General features: G+C 39.8%; 1 protein-coding gene across 8 annotated transcripts in view; it reads left to right on the plus strand.

The window, feature by feature from the left end:
- The window catches only part of ERC2 (ELKS/RAB6-interacting/CAST family member 2), a 980,761-nt gene that overhangs the window by 97,701 nt on the left and 860,042 nt on the right, over nt 1–23,018 (plus strand). Inside the window, exon 1 of one of the 8 annotated variants that reach the window (XM_059879785.1) lies at nt 5,413–21,635. Coding sequence (XP_059735768.1) covers nt 21,606–21,635 — 30 coding nt within the window. The 5' untranslated portion in view covers nt 5,413–21,605. 8 annotated transcript variants of the gene reach the window in all.

A 23,018-nucleotide genomic window follows, 5' to 3' on the forward strand; every position in this document is an offset into this window, starting at 1 on the left:
ATATATTATTTCATGAGCAAATAGAAACCACACTAGATTATTTTGCTTTTTCATCTCTGTGTGGTTGGACTTTTGTTTAAATTCATGAGAGATAAGCTGTTTTGATAAGTAATCAGTAACACAGAAAGGTCTCTACTGAGTAATCAGGTAGGAGAAGTATAGGAATCCTGCAGTGTCCAGTACAGATACCTACTTTGAAATGTGGGCTATGTGAATTGGGATGTTCTTTAAGTGTGACATAGTGAGTTCCAAAAAAAAAAAAAAGATTGTAAAGTATGTCAGCAGTTTAATTGAAGAATAGTTGATTCAAAATATTATGTTAGTTTCAGTGTGTATATCATAATGATTTAATATTTTTTCAGATTATGCTTTATTATAGGTTATTACAAGATAATGATTATACCTGTGCTATGTAGCATATCCTTGTTGCTTATCTTTTTCATGCATAGCAGTTTGTATCTGTTAATCCAAGGCTTCTTTAATGGAGGTGTGTCTGCCAGAATCAGAGTGCCCTATTGCAACGGAGATGTCCCTTACCTGTTACTGGCACAGTGTGGATATAGTCTTGACTAGGAAAGAATGGTAGCCTATCTCTAAGCCCCACTCAATTGGCCTATTCAGTGAAGTACAAAACAGGGGGCATGTGGATGATTTTGAGCTCTCTTTGAAATTTGAAATTATTTGAAGAAAATATTTTCTGTTTAAATCTTAAATGTATCTGGAGAGTAATTTCAAAGGTGGCTGCCTTTGTTTCCAAAATAGAAGGTGTTGAGCTTCTGTGGGAGTTGCTGTTCTCTGCTGCTTTTGTGATTACTCCAGTGATCTGGAATAAAAATGTGTAGTTTTCATACACACGCACACAAAATCACTTTCTACTTAATTGATTGCATTTGGGGGTAATCTTGTTTTATAGGCTGGATACTCCACTGCCTTTTAAAGACTTGTTGGAACCAGTGTACTGTGCAGTCCAAATGTTCTCATGTGGTTATTTTTAATACAGTATGCTCTCCCATTTGATACCTTTTTTGAGGTCTAAGGTGTGAAGTGATTAATTCTATTTAAAGATGAAAATCAATGGCAACTGTGTTCATGATATGGCTCTGCAGATGTTGATCTCTTCATTTGTATTTGAAAGTTTCTACATGGTACTTAAGAATTCAGTTGTCAGGCTGAAAAATTGACAAATGAGATGGTAATCTATTATAAATAAGTCCTTGAATTTGGAAAGATAGGGCAGCAATCTCAAGATTATAAAGTTGCAAATAAAAATTGCTTCAGGCCAAAAGGTTTGTTTTATGATGGTCTCTGGTGTTTCTACTTTATAGACATTTTGGAAAATGCAGACAAGTTTATCAAAGAAAATTTAAAAAGATTAAAAAAAATTCTCTTCCATTTAGTGGTCATTAATGTTTATGTTTTGATGCTTTTCTTTTTGGTCTTTTTCTGTGCATATGACCTGTCACAGATGTGGAGTCATGTTTTACTCATTTAGCAAATATATATTGAATTCTTACTGGGTAGCAGGCACTGGATTCGACACTGAGGATACAGTGGTGCCTGAGACTGACCTGCTTCAACTGGCCTACATAGTAAACAAATCATTTACAGTTTAGCATATTGAGGGATTTGATGGGGGAAATACAGGGTGCTGTGGGAGCAATGAAGTACCCTTGAAAAATTAAATCTAGGGGAAACTAGTTGATCTGTTGCCTCCTGAATATTTTAGAAACAGCCTCCTGTTTATTGTGACTTCTTTATTTACTACATTTTTCTGCCATTCTGATTCTACTACAATCCCTCTATTCTGCCCTATTCTTATACCCAGTCCACTGGCAAAAAAAGGACTTTCTTCTTTCAAATCATTTTCTTTCCTGAGATCAAATGAGATTCTTTAACAAACAGTTGAAATCGGCTCAGCTTGACCCATTGGGAGGGATAGTTTCCTTTGTAATATCATTGTTACTATATCAGAACTTCTGGACTTTGGTAGTGAAAACACTATAAACTGTATTTTTTGTGGGGAACAAGAGACGTTTGAGAGAAAGACGTTTGAGGTGAAAATTTTCTGAGCAACCTGGTTTGTTATCTGTTTTCTTTTGCTTTGCTTTCCTTTTGTTATTTGTTTTCCTAATAAATTTACCTCAAGCTCAGTAGCTTTAAGCAAGAGTCTCCAACAGGTTACAGTCAGTGTGCAACCTGGGGCTGTGATCTCATCTGAATGCTTGACTAGGGGAGGATCTGTTTCCAAGCTCACCCATGAGGTTGCTGGCAGGATTTTCATCTCCTTGCAGGCTGTTGGACTGAAGGTCTCAGTTCTGTATGGGCTGTTGCAGGAGGTTGTCCTTGCTTCCTTGCCATTTGGGCCTTTCCATTGGGCAGCTCACATGTGGCAACTGGCTTCCCTCAAAGTGAATATGTAAGAGACATCAAGAGAGAGGATACAAACAAGGTACAGTCTTTAATAACATAATCTCAGATGTGACATCCTGTCTCTTTTGCTATACTTTATTCATTAGAAGAAAGTTGATAAGTGCAGCCTGTACTCAAGGGGAGGGAATTACACAGGACATGCATAACATATTAGGAGTTGGGAGTCATTGGGAACCATTTTTAAAAGCTTCTTCTCAGCTTCTTTAATGGTTCTCTCCAAACTGATATTCCCACTGAATTTCCTCATTTTATGTTCCTCTACCACTCTCTGGTGGCTCAGACAGTATAGAATCTGCCTGCAATGCAGGAGGCATAGGTTTGATCCCTGGGTCAGGAAGGTCTCCTGGAGGAGGAAATGGCAACCCGTTCCAGTATTGCCTGGGAAATCCCATGGACAGAGGAACCTGGTGGGCCATAGTCCATGGGCTTGAGTTGGACATGACTTAGCAACTAAACAACAGTAAACCATTATTGTCATTACTGGACTGCCTTTCATCAATAGCCTGTAAACCCGGAGGACAGGAATAAGCCTATCTGTCTTATTTATGGCTATGTCCCTATGCTTAAGTTTGTGGCACAAAATTATGTTCAGTACACATATGTTGCCAAGTTCTTTCTCCTGCTGGGTCTCCTGGACCCTACCCTGTTTGCTTGACCCTGGCCAAGTACCCTTGATCTTAGATCCAGTTCTTGCTTCTCTTCCCACTCCTTCAGATTCAGTGTTTGAGGTGTTCCTTTGGCCCCAGAGCTTACTTCTCTTTGCCTCCATTCTCCTTTTCTTGTCCCCTTTCCACACCTAGCCCTGCCTCCAGGGTCATGGCCTCCTTTTTACAGGAAGAGAGTTTGGAGTCTCTTTCCCAGAGGGAAATATTTTGGGGAGACATTTCATACATCTTCTTTGTTATGGGCAGATATATCGTGATAACTTTGGAAATGTCCTGGGTCTCCTCCCTTAATGTAGGTACCAAGGAAGAATGCCCAGGGATGACTGGTTTCATCTAATTTGAAAAAGGTAAAATATGAAGGTGACATTCTTAGTATTAAATAAATGCACAGTTAGAGTTTGGGAAGGCTTCCCTTGTGGCTCAGCTGGTAAAGAATCCGCCTGCAATGTGGGAGACATGGGTTCAATCCCTGGGTTGGGAAGATCCCCTGGAGAAGGGAAAGGCTACCCACTCCAGTATTCTGGCCTAGAGAATTCCATGGACTGTATAATCCAGGGGGTCACAAAGAGTCGGACATGACTGAGCAACTTGCACTTTCACTGGAGTTTGGGAGACTCCAGGTCTTCACACTTAATGATAACTATTATTACATTGAAACAGACAGAGTTCACTGTTAAATAAAAGAGATAACTGAGACTAGTCATTTTCAAAAGGCATGTAGAAATAGGAACTTCCCTTATTATGTTGGTGATTGTGACCTTTGCTCTGTTGATGTCTCCTATTTTTTACTCTTAATTTAAAACTTCCTGGTTTACTGTCTTTTTTCCCCTCCTGCTTCACAGAAGCCTTTTTAAAAATAAAGGTTGCTATTTTTGATGTGGACCAGTTTTTAAAATCTCTGTTGAATATATTACAATGTTGCTTCCATTTTATGTTTTAGTCTTTTGGCCACGAGGAATTGAGCCAGCACCCTGTGCACCAGAAGGCAGAGTCTTAACCACTGGATCACCAGGGGAGTTCCCAGAAGCTGTTTTAGGAAGGCGTTTAGTAGTGGAGTACGAATAGCAGGGATTGCAGAATTAGGCTGCTTAGCTCTTATCAGTTTCATAACCTTGGGAAAATTTCTGTCAGCTTTCTCGCCTATAAAATAGAGGTAATGATGCAACCTATCTTTAAGGAGAGGAATTAATGAAATGATCTACTCAGAGCACTTTATACATGGCCTGGCATGCAGTAAGCACTGAAGTTTTAGCTTTGTTTATTGTTTGAAAACAAATACTGAATGACCTTTGCACTGAAGTGGGGACATGAGATGTGAACTTGACTGAGTATGTGATTACTTCAAAAGACTGAAACTGGGCAACTCTGCTTTAGACCAAAAGTCAGGAAACTAGGCCCCAGGGGCCAAATCAGTACCACCTCCTGTCTTCATACAGCCCACTAGCAAAATGGATTTTTCATTTTTAAATGATTGGAAAAGGTCCAAAGAATAGTATTTCAGAAAACTGCCTGAAATACAAATGCCTATTAAGTTTATAAAATAAATTAAAAGCAAATGAAATTTAACAAAAATTAATTAAAAATAAAGTTTATACAGTAGATACATTCGTTTAGGCATGTTCTCTGGCTGCTTCATGCTACAATAACCAAGTTGAATAGTTGCAGCAGACTATCTGGTTGACAAGGAGTAAATATTTACTCTCTGGCTCTTTACAGAAAAACTTTGCTGACTCTTGCTTTAGACCGGTATGCTACTGTCTGTGTGAAGCACAAAGTTGGGAGGGGAGAGTGAGAGGGGGAAGGTGAAAACTTTGTGGTTAATCTCCTGTTGAGTCTTAAATATGCTTTCACGCTATGGTGATGTCCCCAGTTATTCATATCTTATACTCAAATTTAGGAAGTAACAAATGCCAAGGTTGAATAGACTACATTACTTTAAAATTTCCTCCTCTTTTTAGTTGATATAAAATGACTCTGTATTAAAATAGCAAGTTATTGAATCTACTTCTTTTAAAATAATACACAATTATTAGTCTGATATATAGTTTTTTGGTGTTAATATTTCAGTGTGATTTCCATGTAATTTTATGGGATCATTATGAATAAAATGTATTAGTTAAATGTCCATTTTAATATTAGGCTGAAAAATGCAGATGAAATGCTGGCCTGGTGCATAAAGTAGACTTGCAGTAAATGAAGTTGCTTTCACAGTTATCATATGAAATAATTTGGAAGGCACTTGCAAAGTCAGTTTTAAAACTACAGTACAATATTGTAAAGTAAAAAAAAAAAAAAAAACTATAGTAAATTGGAACACTAAAAGAAATTTATATTCCATGTTGTCAAAGTGCAACACAAGTATTAAGTAGAATTGACATAGTATTAATAGCTGACTTCATATAAATTAGAATTTAATTTTCAGTTGCTGAATAATGATGTGAATTTTCTCTCCTATTTCACATTTATTTTTCTTTATATTAACCTGTCATGCCTCATGTGGTGGCTAACATGTGGTCAGTCAAATATAGGTTATATGTAGCCTTGTAAATTATAAGTTGGTAGCTTAGGGTATGATGTTTAACAGATTATAGCTGGTTTCTGTCTCCTGTTCTGCTGTGTGATCTTGCTCCAATGTTGTTAGCTTCAGTTTCCTCATTTGTGCAATGGGTACCTTAGTAGAACTGGTATCATCAAGTTGATGTGATGATTAAATGAGAAAACATATGTTAAGAACTTGATAATAGTGCCTGAAATACAGTAAAAGCTTATTGAGTGATAGATGTATAGTTAGGATATAATTATCCTTAGCAATATTATTTAATATAACTAATGTTGATCAGTATAATTTGAATGTTCTGCCATCAGTGGGAATATCATGAGTCTCACCTGTTTGGAGTCATGCTGCAGCTTGTAACTTGTATAAGTTCGGTTCAGTCACTCAGTCATGTCCGACTCTTTGTGACCCCATGAATTGCAGCACTCCAGGCCTCCCTGTCCATCACCAACTCCCGGAGTTCACCCAAACCCTTGTCCATTGAGTTGGTGATGCCATCCAGCCATTTCATCCTCTGTTGTCCCCTTCTCCTTCTGCCCCCAATCCCTCCCAGCATCAGAGTCTTTTCCAATAAGTCAACTCTTCGCATGAGGTGGCCTAAGTATTGGAGTTTCAGCTTTAGTATCAGTCCTTCCAAAGAAGGACTTGTAACTTGTATAGTCCTTAGAATTTGAAAGCATGAAATACCTCCTAGCCAGAGAAGTCTTCAGCTCATTTCCTTGGCTAGTAACTCTCTTACCCATCAAAAGAATCACATTCATGTTCCTCTCATTTTGGCATCTTGCCAAATCTCCATTGTTGTTGTTCAGTCAACAACTGAACATTGTTGTTGTTAAGTTGTGTCCAACTCTTTGCAATCCCATGGACTGCAGCACACCAGTCTTCCCTGTCTTTCACTATCTCCTGGAGTTTGCTCAAACTCATGTCCATTGAGTCAGTGATGCTGTCCAACCATCTCATCCTACTTCGCCCTCTTCTCCTCATGCCTCAGTCTTTCCCAGCATCAGGTTCTTTTCTAGTGAGTTGGCTCTTTGCATCAGTTGGCCAAGTATTGAAGCTTCAGCTTTAGCATCAGTTCTTCCGATAAATACTCAGGGTTTATTTCCTTTAGGATTGACTGGTTTGATTTCCTTGCAGTCCAAGGGATTCTCAAGAGTCTTCTTCAGCACCACAGTTCAAAAGCCTCAATTCTTTGGTGCTCAGCCTCCTTTATGGTTCAACTCTCACATCTGTGCATAACTATTGGAAAAACCGTATCTTTGACTATATAGATCTTTGTCAGTAAAGTGATGTCTCTGCTTTTTAATAGGCTGTCTAGTTTTTTCATAGCTTTTCATTCAAGGAGCAAGCATCTTTTAATTTTGTGACTGCAGTCACCATCTGCAGTGATATTGGAGCCCCTTATTTTGGGCATCTTGCCAAATCCCCATAATTCACACAGATTCCTACATTGCAAAGGATGGCATGCTTCATGTGAGACCCCAGGACTTAGTGTCATGGAAACTCCTTAGTACTTGCCCAGTTTCCTCAAACAATGCCAAACACAGAAAATGATAATGTTCTATGTTACTCTAGAGTGAGCAGCTGGAAGTTGCTTGTGGCTAGAGATGCTTGGATGAGATGGTGGTGAGGGAATAAATGACTCATTAGCAGAATGGTAACCCATCTGTGGCTATGCCATAGCATAGGGTTAGGAAGCTCCTTCTCTGAGCAGAGTCTGGGTGCATTGATGTCAGGCAAGTTTGCCTATCTGGGAAGGGGATATTGGATAGGTGGTAGCAGTTATACCTGAGCCCTTGGCGGGTAAGATAGAGATGTGAGAATGTGCTACCTCAGTAAAGAGTGATCCCCCTTCTATGGCTACTGAGGTTTCTAGAGTGTTGCACATGGTCGTGCTGTGTGTGTGTGTGTGTGTGTGTATGTGCATGTGGTTATATGTAGTATAGAAATAAATGAAGTTGAACCAAAGGACAAGAAACAGAGGCTATTTATTCAGAGCTTGCTATAGCAAGGAAGGCAGCCACCATCACTTACATTTGACAGAGGGTCTTAGCGGCAGTTGGTACAGTGGGAAAGCTCTCTGGTGAAAAAGGGAAGCCTTCAGGTATATATGATTTAATTGTAGGTTGTTGGCATGGGCAAGCAGGCCAACTAGAAGCAAGGCATCTTATGTGATTGATTCACGGGAGAATATTTTGGCTTCCTCACATTGGTCCTGAGTTGGAAGCACAACTTAAAAATAGGGAAGCTAGCAGTCATTGTCCGAATCCTGACTGTTGCAGGCTGCAGCAGATTTTGGGGTCAAACTTCTGTTTGTCATGACCATGTTCATTTGTATATTCATTCTCACAGTCCTCTCTTTTCATCATTCTTTTGTTTTTGAGTGATTGACCACTCCAGGACAGATTACAGATCCAGACTGTCACTTGTCAGAGATTATCCAGTTGTCTCCATAGTCAACTGTAGTGTTGCAGTATCTTCTTGGCCTTTTTGTTGCTGTATTCATATTGCAGTCATTTGACCATTTGACAAAAACGAGAATAATTAATAGTGCCATTTAAGTTGCTTCAGAACCAGGTACTCCAGTTGCTCAACTCCGGCTAAAAATTTTATAGGCCATCAGGGTCAACCTTGGACAGCCGAGTAACTTGTTTCTTGAAGGTAGTGTTTGCCTCTCCTACCTTTTCTTTTCGTTGATCCAAGTATAGCAAGCAGCAGTAGCAATTGCACAGACACCATGTGATCAGCCAGCAAGAAATGTGGAGCAATGCAGTTGTCTCTCACTGTTTGTGCCAATGAATTGAGACTAATCCATATTCATCTAGGTCAGAAGTGGTAGTATTAATAACTTCTGCCAGAGTTAGTCATTAATTTCTTGTAGGTATTTCTGTTTGTAAGATTCCCATCATTGGGAACATTGCTCTGATTATTTGCATAAACAGTGAGTCAGTCATTTCACCCTGAATAATCAAAAGTGACCTCATTTTGGAGCTCATGCCCAGCCTCAGTGAATTATAGAAGTAGAGTCTCTGTGCCTGGACAGGTCTTGGACTATTATTCCTGAAGTATATGAGGTATTAGTTTGAGGCAAATGTTAATAGCATCAGGTGTCTTGGGTGCAAAAGGAGTAGTATCCAGGAGGTGCTCTTGGATATATAGAACAAGATGAATTTTTCACAACATGAGATCAGATCCAAAGCATCACATAATTGGCTTTCATATTTGAATCTATGAAAGTCTCCTTCAGGTGACATTTGAACCATTTTTCTAGGAAATTTGTTGAATTCAAATGTGAAATTACCCAGGATTGAATCAACAGATTGTAATAATTAGTTCTTTTTTCTGGGAGAGAGAGTCATTAGCAAAGTCACAGATTGATTTAAGGTCATTTGGCCACATAGATTAAAGTGGAAATGCTATTGACTATAATTCCCTATAGTCTCATTTGATGAGAATGGAACTGACTAAAGGACTGCATCATGGGTATCCAGTGTTAGGTGGGGCATCCAGGAATCAATAAGATTGAGATAGCGTCTGCTGTTTGGATTAATCTAAGAATGATTGTTTTCTGACCTAACAATTGTGAAGAGGAAAGAAAAGAGAAAAGGTGCTGTTTTGGGTGGAAAAAGGCAGGAATCTATAGAAAATGAGAATGATTATAAGGAGGCAGGTGATAAAACAGGAATTGGGGCAGTGCCTTGAGTAGAAACTCTCTCCTTTCTGAGGTCATCAGCTTGTTCTAAAACCCCTGGGCATCTTTCTAAAAATTGGCTCCTTTTAGAGGATCTCTGACAGTTTTCAATTTGAGGTCTCCCTATTCGAGTAGTTCTTTGGAATTCTGCTTTCCTAGTTGTGAAGCGTGAACCTAGGCATTGACTCCTTGGAGTTTCACTGCTGGATTTGTCGTTGACAGTACCTCCTAATGTCTCTTCCAGCAAGGTTAAAGGGCAGTTTTTCTCTCATGTTTCTTCCAGTTGACAAATCTCAAGATCATGAAAAGGCTGTTTAGAAAGATGTTGTAAAAAGGGAGCCTTAATGTATTGGTAATAGGGCTGAGTACATTGCAGTATTTTGCCATGTATTTGTGTAGCAAGATAAAATCTAGTATTTTAAATGAAATCCCTCAGCACAAATATTCACAGAAGAATAGCTAGTGTAAACCCAAGGGAGTGGACTACATGGTTTTAGGGCTAGTGGGAGTACCTTTGGCCAAGGTGAAAAAGCCATTGTTAATGTTCTTTAATTCCTGAATAAATTATTCAGGAAATTATTTTTCATTCTATTCTAAAATTCTCTTATAGTTTCTTTTCATCTTTTCTTGGCATGACTGAATTATGGTCCAATCTAATTTTATTGGAAAAGTTTTGGTTATGGCTTTTAGAAGATTTTACATTTTCAGGCCTTTCATTTTTTTTACTCTCAGGTTTATTGTGGAAAGAGAGATACTGTAGGGCCTTTTCTCGGACAGTCCAATTAGCCTTTGCTATTCAGGATTTAAATTCCAATAAACATGTGTACAGGTTGATAAAAGTCTAGTAACCCTGAGTCATATGCACACAAAAGAATTCTAAATTATTCTATGAATGGTTGCTGGTCTTGTCTGGATTTAGGAAAACCCTTAATTATAGTTATTTAGGTTCAAGGTTTAAATTCTGTGGTTTCTTGAATACCAGGCTCATGGGCAGGATGGATCTTTAGACACAGCTGGCATCTCAGAGTCTTAGGGGAGTCATTGAGAAAAGGTGAAGGCTCTGAACAAGGGGAAGAGAAGTTGACGGACGTGCAAAAGAAGAAAGATGAGAAGGCTTGGGGGTGAGTAGGTACTAAACATATGGAGGCAACTGGAGGACACAGAGGAGGAGGATTTACTAGGGAAATGAGTCTAGTTTGTGGTTGCTCAAGATTGTTAAGGGCTTCCCCTGTGGCTCAGTGATAATCTGACTGCCAATGTAAAGACACAGGAGAGGTGGGTTCGATCCCTGGGTCAGGAAGGTCTCCTGGAGAAAGAAATGGCAATCCACTCCAGTATTTTTGCTTTGGAAATTCCATGGACAGAGGAGCTTTTGGCTACAGTCCATGGGTCACAAAGAGTCTGTGTGACTGAACAACAACTAAGATTATTAAATTGTTCATTAGCTTTGGCCAAAGGATCTTTTAGTGAAGCGATTTTTGAATCAGAATTTTGTTTGGTGGCCTCTGCCTATCAATAAAAGGTGGTGCTTATCGAGCCTGAGAAATCTTATTCCTCCCTTTTTTCCCCTAAAGTGAAAGTGAGTGTTAGTCACTCAGTCATGTCCAACTCTTTGTGACTCCTTGGACTGTGGCCCACCAGGCTCCTCTGTCCATGGAATTTTCCAAGCAAGAATGGTGGAGTGGGTAGTCATTCCCTTCTCCAAGGGATCTTTCTGACCCAGGGATCGAATCCAGGTCTCCTGCATTGCAGGCAGATTCTTTATTGTCTCAGTCACCAGGGAAGCCCTCCGGTACCTCTCAAAAACCAATTTTCCTTAAGTCAGATATTCTCTAGATTGTCCATTAAAGGTGTTTTTAGTGAAATTAGGTGAGATAGATGCAAGAATTAGGATTTTAATGCGAGTAGATACATAAGAATCAGGAGTTTTCCCTGGCAGAGGAGATGGCTTAGATGACCTCATGAGAGCTGGCAACAGTTATTGGAAGTGATGCTTGTACACTTAACATCTTGGACCCTCAACCTGATAGTTGTCTCCTTTCAAAAGTGGTTGACAGAGTGAGAGGCAGGGTTGGTTGAGATGAAGGGGGTCAAAAGCTACCAACTTCCAATTATAAGATAATTTAAGTCCTGAAATGTAATGTACAGCATGGTGACTGTTGTTAATTATAGTATTGTGTACTTGAATATTTTAGGAGAGTAGACCTTAAGAGTTCTCATTGTAAGAAAAAATGATTCATGGGTGGTGATAGATGTTAACTAGACTTTTGTAGTGATCATTCTGCAATGTATACAAATATTGAATCATTATATTGTACGCCTGAAGCTAACATAATGTTATATGTCAATTATGTCTCAATTAAAAACAAACCCCACCCTGCAAACAAAACAAAGCAAAACAAAAACCAAACCAACAACAACAAAAACACAGACCTGACAATCTGTGCCCGCCTAGCAGGCAAACCAGAGAGAATGCTCTTTCTGGATTAAAACCAAGCTCTCAGGAGAAAAATTAGAGACGGAAGGAGAACTTTATCTGGTTTTATTGGTGACTCACAGAAAAACTTGCCCGAATGGATACTGGTGTGATGAGAACCACAGAATCACCAGTCTGTGAGCGTGGCTCAAGCAGCAGGGTTATCGGGGCCTGTCTTAAGATTGGTGCATAAATTGCCTGTGTTCTATACCTTGCGATTGTTTTTCTGATAAACACTTTTTAGATAGTATAACACAAAATAGAAAGACAGAAGAGAAAGAGGGATGAAAAGGAATGATCTGATTCCTCCAAACAAATGGAAACTGATACCAAAGCCTAGTTACTAGCAAAGAGAGAATAGTCAAGTAGCCCAGTACAAAGAGAGGCATGCTCAGACCCAGTGCTGACCGACCAGCTAATACAGACTTGTCAAGCAGGGAGTAAGGAGGCACAGGGGACTTTCTTGGGTTCCATATCTGGGAGTCAGCAAACATTTTATGTAAAGAGGTCAGGTATTTTAGGCTTTGCAGGTCGGATAGTTCATATAACTACATGAAAGCAAGCATAGGTAATATGTAAATGTATAGGAGCATCAGTGTTCCAATACAGGTTTATTTATGGATACTGAAATTTCAATTTTAAAATATTTTCTATATGTCATGAAATAATTTTTCTTGGTTCTTTTCTAAACACTAAAACAATGTGAAAACTATACTAATTATAGGCCATACAAAAATGGGTGATGGGTCAGATTTGGCCCTTGGGCCATAGTTAGCCAGTCTCTGCTCAAGGAAGAATGGTTAGGAAATAGTCATACGAGTGTAACAGAGCAACAGCCGCAACTAAAAAAAAAATGGCAGCCGGTAATTGACTAAACTCTTAGGTCAGAGTACTGAATGTCAGGCATTGTTTTATGTACTTCATGTAAATTAATTAATTTACTTTCTTGATGACAATGAAGTACGTGCCATTATTATTCCCGTTGCTCAGATGAGGAAACAGACTCTGAGAGGGGCTTAGTGAGTGGTGAAATCCTGGCAGTTTCCCTCCAGAGTCCCTGGCCGCATTATGAACTCTTTTGGCCACCAAGACACAGTATCACAGCCCCATGGAAGTGAGTGGGGGCTCACTCAGTGAAGAATACAGGCAGCACTAGATGCCTGGGGTCCCGCTGACACCCCGCTGCCAAGGGTCCTGACCCCTGAGATCATGGCTGATATCTGATGTTTATCTTGTTTAAACTTTTAATGTTAAAATGACACTTATTCTTTTTCTTCTGAATGCAAAGGTAACACACACAAGCTCATTATGAAATTTTGGGAAATTATAGAGAAACTCAGAAAATAGAACCTTTTGCATCTTGTCATCCAGAGAGTATATCCTCCCTTGTCTTTCTCCCACACTGGTATTTTATGTACATTTTTACAGCTTTATTGAGATATAATTTACATACAATATAATTCACTCATTTAAAGAGTACAACTCAATGGTTTTTGGTATATTACATTATTAATTTTTAAAAATTGTGGTAAATATTCATCACATAGAATTTGCCATTTTAACCACCTTTAAGTATATAACTCAATGGCAGTAATTATAGGCACAGTGTCAGGCAACCATTACCACTATTTCCCATATCTTTTTATTACCCTAAATAGAAACTCTGTAACTATTAAGCAGCAAATACTCACTCTCCTTCTTCTTCAAGCTTCTAGTAACCTCCGATCTACTTCCTGTCCATCTACATTTGCATGTTCTAGATATTTCATGTAAGTGGAATCATATAGTATTTGTCCTTTTGTATTTTGCTTATTCACTTACACTGTTTTCAAGTTTTCATCCATGTTGTAGCATGTATCAGATGTTCATGTTGCTTTGGAGTATATTGTGAAAGTGTTTCCGGTATGCCAGGGGCTAGACATTGAAGGTAGGCTAATTCTTATAAACTGCACTAAGGAGTTTGGGTTTAGTTCTGCAGGCAAAGAAGGAACAGTGAAGGCTTTTTCTTTCTTTCTTTTTTTTAAATAGGAGAATGATGTGATGAAGTTTCTGTTTCAGAAAGCACACCCTGACACAGGCAGGGAAGAGGCTTGGGACAGGGCTTGTTGGGAAGCCCCAGTTGTCAGACCTGGGTAAATGTCAGCGTTGCACACAGTGTTCATAAAAGCACGTGCTCCTCGGCCCCACCTCACAAGTCCTTGTCAGCGGGCTTAGAGGAGACCAAGAAACCTGCATTTTAAACTGTGTTCCAGTTGGTTCCTATGTAGGTAGTTCTTGGACTTTGAGAAGTACTGGACTAAAGGTTAGAAGACTAATTTGTCATTTTGCCTAATTTTATTTTAAAAATTGCATTGATAGAGAAATGCTTTTCTATTTAAAGTGAAGCAAAAGTCATTGTGTAGTTTCACCTTTTTTTCAATACAAAGAATACTGACACCCTGGGACTACATTTGACAGGAATATGTGATGTTGCAGTGTCATTGCCTAAAGACTTCTGCCTTACACTGTATAAATTCTCGTTTTCATTAATTCAGTTGTGTTCATCTCGCTTGTACCAACTTGCGGAGAAGGCAATGGCACCCCACTCCAGTACTCTTGCCTGGAAAATCCCATGAACGGAGGAGCCTGGTGGGCTGCAGTCCATGGTGTTGCTCAGAGTTGGATACGACTGAGCGACTTCACTTTCACTTTTCACTTTCATACATTGGAGAAGGAAATGGCAACCCACTCCAGTGTTCTTGCCTGGAGAATCCCAGGGACGGGGGAGCCTGGTGGGCTGCCGTCTATGGGGTCGCACAGAGTTGGACACGACTGAAGCAACTTAGCAGCAGCAGCAGCAGTACCAACTTGAGTTTTAAGCTGCTTTGAATAAGAAGCCTTCTTCACCTTTCCCTCCGATACCCTGTGATGTTTGATGCCACTTGGTGGTCCTGAGTACTTGATTAATTGATTTCAAAACAAAGGCTTAACTTCTAAGGTGGAAATATTGTATGTTTATTTTTCATTCTGTGGATGACTTGTTCAAGTTGAAATTCAGCAAATCTGTTTTCATTGTAAAATTATGGCCATTTTTGTTCATCAGGAGTTTATCCTAAAGTTTGATTAACTTAATATACTTCTCACTATAGTCTTTTCTATTATGCTCTGCTGTTACTCTACTCTTTAATATATTGCCATCCACAGATTCAATTATTTGTTTTCCTCTGTATCATAAAAGTATCATGAAGAAATGATGTTCATTATACTGCCATGTAGAATAACCACTCTTTATTTCTGTATGTGACTGTCCTAAAGACAGATTGCAACTCTCCTGTTTATGTCTTCCAAAGGAGACCAGACCATGAAAAAACTACATCCTGTGTTGGATGTGTCTGCCAATTTCTGGGCAGATTTTCAAGACACTAGAAGACTCAGGCTCAAAACCCCAAGAAAGGCTGCGCTGTAAATAAGGAGGAGCTTCCTCCCAGCTGTTGGACAGAGCTTCCAGAGCAGGGTTCCTCTACTCCAGTAGGACAGATGGTCTCAAGGGAGGAGGATGGCATCTGTCAGGAAGAGCTCACTGTCAACCTCCTTGCAGATGCAAATAGCTAATTGTCCCTGCTGAGTAGACTTGCATGTCATTGTTCCTGCATTTTCATAGGAGAAAAAAAATAATTTGAGGCACTCTGAAGGCACTCACAAAACAGGAGCAGGCTCTGAGAGTTTAACCATCACCAAAATCAGTAATTCAGAGTTGCAGAAACAGGTTGTGGCTTGTTTATCCCTGGTGTCTTTCATTCCCCAAGAGGGGTTTGCGCCTGCCCTTAGGGGAAGAGGGCTGCTTTACCTGAGGATCTGGGTTCTGGATCTTGGGAAAAGCAACATCTTGGAATGGAAATTGTGACAAGCCCTGGTTTCTCTTTCTCTATCTCCCTCCCTCACTCCCTCTCTTCCTTCCTCTCTCTCTGCCCTCCCAATGTGCTAGCAGAACCTAGATGTATTTTTCTGGTTTGGTTCTTTTTTTTCCTAATCTCTAAAGCAGGAGGTTGAACCAGATGATCTCCAAACACTTAATATCCTTCCTTGATTCCCTGGTAACTTGGTCCATACGTCTTTCTTCATGTGTTTACCCTGGTTCTGGTCAACCAGTGTCCTTCCATCTGTTTGACAGGAGATATTTTGTCTTATTTGAACTCTACTGAATCTCCAGACAGAGGATTGGCTGGGCTTTAAAGTTCTGTCTATCTCATTTGAAATATAACACTTTCCTTTTTGTAGAAGTAGTGTGTGTAATTGAAACAGATTTTTTTTTTTTTTTTGGAGAACCTTTAATTCTCAAATGTGAGCCGTGACTTGGAGCCAGCATTGTGGGAGCGATATTGAGGATAACAAGGAAGCTCTGCTGTTATTTCAGATCTTAGTGTTTCCTGGGTTGTACCCTGAATCCCTCTTGTGTGTATGATTTATGATGCATTTCTTAGGGAAAAATACAGAAGACCATCCTAATGGGGATGGCCTCTCTCCCTTTAGCAACAGGCACCATCTCTACTGCTCTGGTTGGCTTGCTGGACCATCTGCTCTCACTGATGGTACTGGTTCACTTCTTGATGTCCTGTGAGTCTCCCATGGTCCAGTGGCCCCAGCTTCAAATCAAACTTAGTGTTTTTGTTGCTTTCAATTTCTTATTTCTTTTAGTTAAATTCCTCTTGAAACATAGACAATTGAGTCTTACATTTTGAGTTCTGTTGATCTCTGTTGGAGACCTTGAGTTAATCTCCATCACTTTAATTTTTGAAATTTTCTCTCCCGCAACCCACTCCAGTACTCTTGCCAGGAAAATTCCGTGGATGGAGGAGCCTTATAGGCTACAGTCCATGGGGTTGCAAAGAGTCCGACATGACTGAGTGACTTCACTTTTCTTACTGGTCTAAGTCAAATATGCTATTGTTTTGTTCTGCTTTCAATTCTGTTTCCTAAATATTAAGGATCCTGTGCTTATTTCTCTTACAGACTGTTTTTGCCTGGTTGGTTGGATTTCCTTTGAGAAGGCATCATCTATTCTTCCCTGTGTTTCATGTCAGACTTTGATGTCCTTGCCTCTCATGACATCTCTAACCTGTGAATATGCCTTTATTTCACCCCATTGTCCTCTTTCTTCACCTTCTCTACTCTGTTCTGGGTCAGCAGCTGCTTTGCTATCTCTTTCTGCCTATAATTTGTCTACAGAATCCATTCTACATCTATAGCATGGCTGACAAGACTTTTCACTATCAACCTGTAGATTCCTCTCCAGCGTGTTTCCCTTTTCCTTTTAGCTCATTCATCTATCTCCAATCTTACAACCTCTGACATGCAAGGATCTTTTCTGTCTCGTGCTTCTGTTTGCATGATTATCATAAGCCTTGATCAGCCCATTTCCCTCTTTTCTGACTGGCAAGCTCTTATTCACTGATGCAATGGACATGAACTTGGGAAAACTTCAGAAGATGGTAAGGGACATGGAGGGCCTAATGTACTGCAGTCCATGTAGTTGCAAAGAGTTGGATACGACTGGCTGACTGAACAACACCAACAAGGTTTTTATTCATCCTTCAGTACTTAACCCTTATATTGCCTCTTCATTTCTGGACTGAATCCCTTTCTCCTTGGAGCTCCCATGACATACTGTTTTTAGCCCTGGAGATCTAGCCTTACATTGTATCATCATTACTTGCCTCTGTTCTCCTCATTAGACTATATGCTCCTAGAAGGCAAAAGCCAAGCTTAGTTTCTTTATTATAGAGGACTCAGGACCTCTCATAGAGCTTGGAGAAGTGTCAGGGGCTCTTTGGAAGAGTTTTATTACCAGAGAGGATAGGGTAATCCTGACTCACCACTTATGAACTAGATGGCCTTGGGCAGGTCACTTCATCTGTAAAAGCCTTGATTTCCTGATCTGTTCAATGGGAATAAGAACATGTACACTGCATGTTGGTTATAAAGATTAGAGACAACAGAGCAGTTCAGAGAGTATCTGGTGCAGGGCAGCTCATTGTGTTATTTGTGTGAATAATCAAGTGGTGTTGCTCTTTGATTACTTTCTCTAATATCCTTATTTTTCTAGGCTTTTCTTTTTCATTTTAATTTTTTTCCCCAATCTCATTTCTGAGCTGTATATTCTTGGCTTCAGTTAGCGTGTTCATTTGTGGGAGGTTGATGAGAAGTGGAGAAAGGAAAAGGAAATTGAAAAACTGCCTTCATTTGGACAGTAAGGATCCAATTTTAACTTGACAGTTGTTCTGTGATAGACTCCCCAGTCTGGTTAGATTCACAAGGCATGATGATAATGTGGTGGAGTTTTTAGCAAATATTCTAGAAATTGGCACACATGCACATCTTTGCAGATGCACGCACACGTGTACACATGTTGAAATAAATTTCTACCAAGTGAGTTAGCCCCTTGTCAAGTGTCATCTTAGGCCATCCACCTTCCCAGAATGTTATTGCTCAACATTTCTTTCATCTCTTCTTTCAGAGCTGCATATTCTTTAGAATGCCTCAGTGATCATAAGCCAAGGTTAATAAAACACTAATAATCATTACCTAAGGTATTGAATCCTTATAAGGAGTCAGGTGGTATATTAAATGCTTTACAATTTAATATGGATTTAATATGCATTTACGTAGATTATCTCATTTCACCCTCATAACAAACTCACGGGGCAGGTACCATCATTCCATGTTATAGATGAGGGTAGCAGAGCTTGAAGAGGCTAGAGGTTTGTCCACATCCAGAGTTACTAAGTGTCAGGAGTTGAGATGTGAACCAAGACTTTAGTTCCCATGGCCTAAGTTACCATCTTGACTGGACATCTACAACACATTTAAGGGATATAGTTACTTTTTGGAAACCAAGGTATGTCTGGCCCTAAGTAACCTAGGTGTTTGCTGTATTATGTAAGCTAGATTGAAATATAGTTTAAATCTGTTAACTATTTCATACACTTGGCTGTGGACCCAAAAAAGAAAAAATCCGGGAAGACCACCACTTTAGATAATTCCCATTTAAATGTGTCACAGTGCCTCTTTGGAGAAGGCAATGGCACCCCACTCCAGTACTCTTGCCTAAAAACCCCATGGACAGAGGAGCCTGGTGGGCTGCAGTGCATGGGGTCGCTAAGAGTCGGACAGGACTGAGCGACTTCACTTTCACTTTTCACTTTCATGCATTGGAGAAGGAAATGGCAACCCACTCCAGTGTTCTTGCCTGGAGAATCCCAGGGACGGGGGAGCCTGGTGGGCTGCCGTCTATGGGGTCGCACATAGTGGGACACGACGGAAGCGACTTAGCAGCAGCATCAGCTGTGCCTCTTTTACCTTATGCTAATTTGGAAGTTTAAAAGAATGTGTATGAAAAGTAATACAACAACCACTATGAAAATTATTCTGTTTTTTGTGTTTTATAATAAAAACCTCACATAAGAGAAGAAGGTCTGGCTGGTGTTTGGACCCGTTTTAGTAGAAATACTGTTTGATTTATCAAGAACCCGTGCCATAGATGTTTTTTGTTCTCATGTTTGAGATGAGGAACTTGAGGATTAGTAAGGTTCAAGGTTACTCCAACAGTAAACTACTTTTTCTGGCTCTAAAACCCATGCTTGCTTCACTGGATGACAAATCAGCCCAGCAAAGATTTATTCTTTTGTAATCAGGATCCGTTTCTCCCTTTTCTGTCCTCAGCCAGCATCAGGACTTGTCTTTATCCATTATTTGCAGAATTAGGGCAGAAGAAGTCTTATGGAAGAAGAAACTTTATATAGATCATGGTTTAATGTGGCAGGTTGGTGCCTGAGAGTAGAGCCAGGCACACATGGGGTGGGGACTGTAAATGAAATGGACTCTGGAAAGTGATTTCCCTGGTGCTTGCAATATTTATTTATAATTAAAAAATGACATTGTGGGACATGATATATTTGATCCCTAAGATCAGTCAGTCATTCCACTGAATGTAATGGCTCATTAAAGTTTGACAATGGAATATGAAATCAAGTGTTCTTAAATGACCGTTGATCTTCAGTTATCCTTAGGAATGTTTTCTGCCTGTTCAGAGTGTGAGAAGTGGCATTCCCTGTGAGATCTGCCTTGGAAAGCCAGGGCTGCAGTGGCCCCATGTTTCTTGTGGATATACATGGGTAGCAGAGGAGCCAGGAGACTAGGACTCGATTCAAGATGGTCACACTGAAGAGGTGTGGGTTCCAGCTTCAGTGAACCTGGGCAAATACAGGCTGTGAAGGTGGAAAATGCAGCTCTGGGGTCATACTGTCTGAGTTCAAATCCTAGCTCACACACCTAACCAGCTGGGCAGCCTTGTGAAGTTCCTTTACTTCTTGAAGCACATCAGCTCAAATGGGAATAGTGATGGCCCCTGTGTGGTGGGAAGGCTTTTGTGAGGTCTTTGGGAAATAGGGACAGAGTCTGGTTTCTAACAAGCTCCTAGTGCAGTTTGCTATTACTGTGTGTCTGAGGCTATGTGCACTGGAGTGGGGAGGGTGTTGCCAAGGTGCTTGTAGCCCGTTGACTTTACACAAGGGAAGATTTCGTGTAGGCCCGTGGACCAGCTGGTTTCATATTGCTGGTGAGCTAAGCATGTTTTTTTTTCTTCTCATTTTTAAATGTGTAGCCTGTGACTGCATTCTCACTACAATGACAGAAAGAGTTAAGAGGTTACAACAAAGAATATTTGGCCTGCAAAGCTAAAATATTCACTATCTGACCATTCACAGAAGAACTTACTGAGCCCTGATTTAGTGCCCAAGACAGACATCGGCTCCACTGTTTACTAGCTGTGTCATCTGAGGCAAGTTACTTTTTCTCTTTTAGCCTCAGTTTTCTCTTCAGTAAAGTGAGGGAAGTGATATATACCCAGCATAGGAAAATTAAATGAAGTCAGTTATATATAAAGAGTTGAGCATGGTACCTGGAACATCATAAGAGCTCCATAAACTGCTGCCCTGATATTCCATATTCAGAGAATAGTGTGAGGTCATGTTGGCTAGAGTTGGTCAGGGCTGGCTTCTCTGAGGAGGTAGAACTTATTCAGGCCACTAAATCAAGTGGAGAAAGTTTAGAATCTGAGTGAGAAGATACAGGAAAGGAAGGAAAAGTCAGAAAAAAGGTCTCATGTGTGAGTAAATGCTCAGCTAATGTAGGTGAATGAACGACAGGGTGTAGGCATATGCCAACTAGATGCCTACTTAGACTCCAAACCAGATCTTAGCCAAGGACTCAATCCACTCACATGAGTTCACTGACCCCTGTCAGTGAGGCTAATGCTCAGATGGACTTCACCCAGGCCACTTTATTGCAGGCCTTGGTACATAAATTCATTACTGTTTTCTGATGCTGTTTGACATGTGCTTAGGCATGTGCCTAGGAAAAATATATTCGAGAAGTTAGATCTGTTGTTTCAAAGAATAACCTTCAGAGAATTCCAAATGTGATGATTAGTGATTTTGAAGTCTCCCTCTGCTTTGAATCTCTCCTGCCCCCATTAAAAATAATCTGTCATTGATTGTACAGAGTGGCCATTGTCTTTCACAACCAGCTTGGGTTTGATTCTTTAAGAGGTGGGAAACAGCAGGAGCTAATGGCCTTGGTTTTTCAGCCCTGCTGATTGTGCTGGGTTTCAAGGCTGTCTGAGTCACTGGGCTTCTGTCTATGGCCTCACTAATTGGGTGTAATCAAGATGCTCCTGAGGAATTTCAGAGACCGGTGTGGCCCTGTCCAGTCTGATTCATCAGCTCCCCTGTGGTAAGTATAGTGCTGGAGCAGATGGAACAATTTTGGAGTCTTCTCAGCAGTGTGAGTGTGGTCCCAAAGGTTTTAACTTTTTTTTGGGTTCAATGGATTTGTTTTTTGTTTATCTGAGAGCGAAAGAGAATCTGAACTGTACCCTGAGATTGGCTCACAGACACGTGGAAATACACAGCACGGTGGTTTCCTACTTGGTAGAAAATTAATTGAAATAGTCATTTGACGTATGGTCTAGAGTACAAGTTTAGATTTCTTTATGTTGAAAATAGAATAATGGTTTCTTCACCTTCTTAAAATTATAATGTATTTTCTACTTAGTAGATACACAATTCTTACTTGTGTTAACAAAAAGAAGGATTCTTTTCATCATTCAGTGAATACATCTGACTTGCTTTAGAGCACTGTTCTATTCCTTCACAATGATTTGTGATTAAAAAATAAAAAGAATCATTTTTGGAAGCTGGTTCATTTGCATGTCTTTGCCTTTCATATGTTAAAGGGGTGAATAATTGCTTGAGGACATAAACACATTCTAGTTCTTGACATTTGATGATGCTTCTGGATCTATTTGTCTATTGGTCTCTATCTTGAATATTGTTTCCTTTATCTGACTTTTCTAAACCAGGGAATTGTTTGCTAATTCAGATACACAGGTGCCAGAGGCTGCTCTGGGTAAAGCTGTGTTAATTCCAGAAGTAAATTAGCCTTTACTAAATTCAAACTAGAAGCTTTTACTTTGGAGGAAATGAGTTAATCATTGAATAAATCACTCTTGTAGAAATAAAGCCTATTCTATCTTGGAAATAAATTTCAATTCCTGTCTCTTGTACACTCATCATTCAGGTGTATGTACACCTAATTCAGGTGTAGAGTGGGAAAAGTAGGGTGATGAGGAACTCAGATAGTTGCTGCTCTGATAGCATTGGTGTATCTTGTAGTTAGGACAAATACATATAAAACAAAGGAATTTTGTATTGAAATACAATAGGGTTTCTCAAGTTGGATAATTTCTTGTTATAGGGTCTGCCCAGTGCTTTACAAGAAGTTTAGCAGCATCCCTAAACATCTAGTTTTACTAGATGCCAATAGCATACCCTCCCTAGTCATGACAATCAAAATTGTCTTCAGACATTGCTACTTGTCTGCAGGAGGGCAAAACCACTGCTGGTTGAGAACCACTGATTCAGAGTATAATGCTAGTAGCAAAGGAATACGGTAGAAGCTCCTGGTGCCCAGCTGAGGAGCTGTGTGGGGAGGGCTGTGAGGCTCTGCAAATGGTTGCTAATCTTCATTGTTGAGGGAATGACCTTTTGCACATGTATGTACTATGTTTTGTAAATATTTATAGATTCTATTTTTGGAAAAAACTATAAATATATTTATTGAACTCGAAGTAGCTTTGGGTTATTTTTTATTTTATCATTCAGAAGA

The sequence above is a fragment of the Bos taurus genome, chromosome 22, assembly GCF_002263795.3.
Source record: "Bos taurus isolate L1 Dominette 01449 registration number 42190680 breed Hereford chromosome 22, ARS-UCD2.0, whole genome shotgun sequence".
Taxonomy (NCBI): domain Eukaryota; kingdom Metazoa; phylum Chordata; class Mammalia; order Artiodactyla; family Bovidae; genus Bos; species Bos taurus.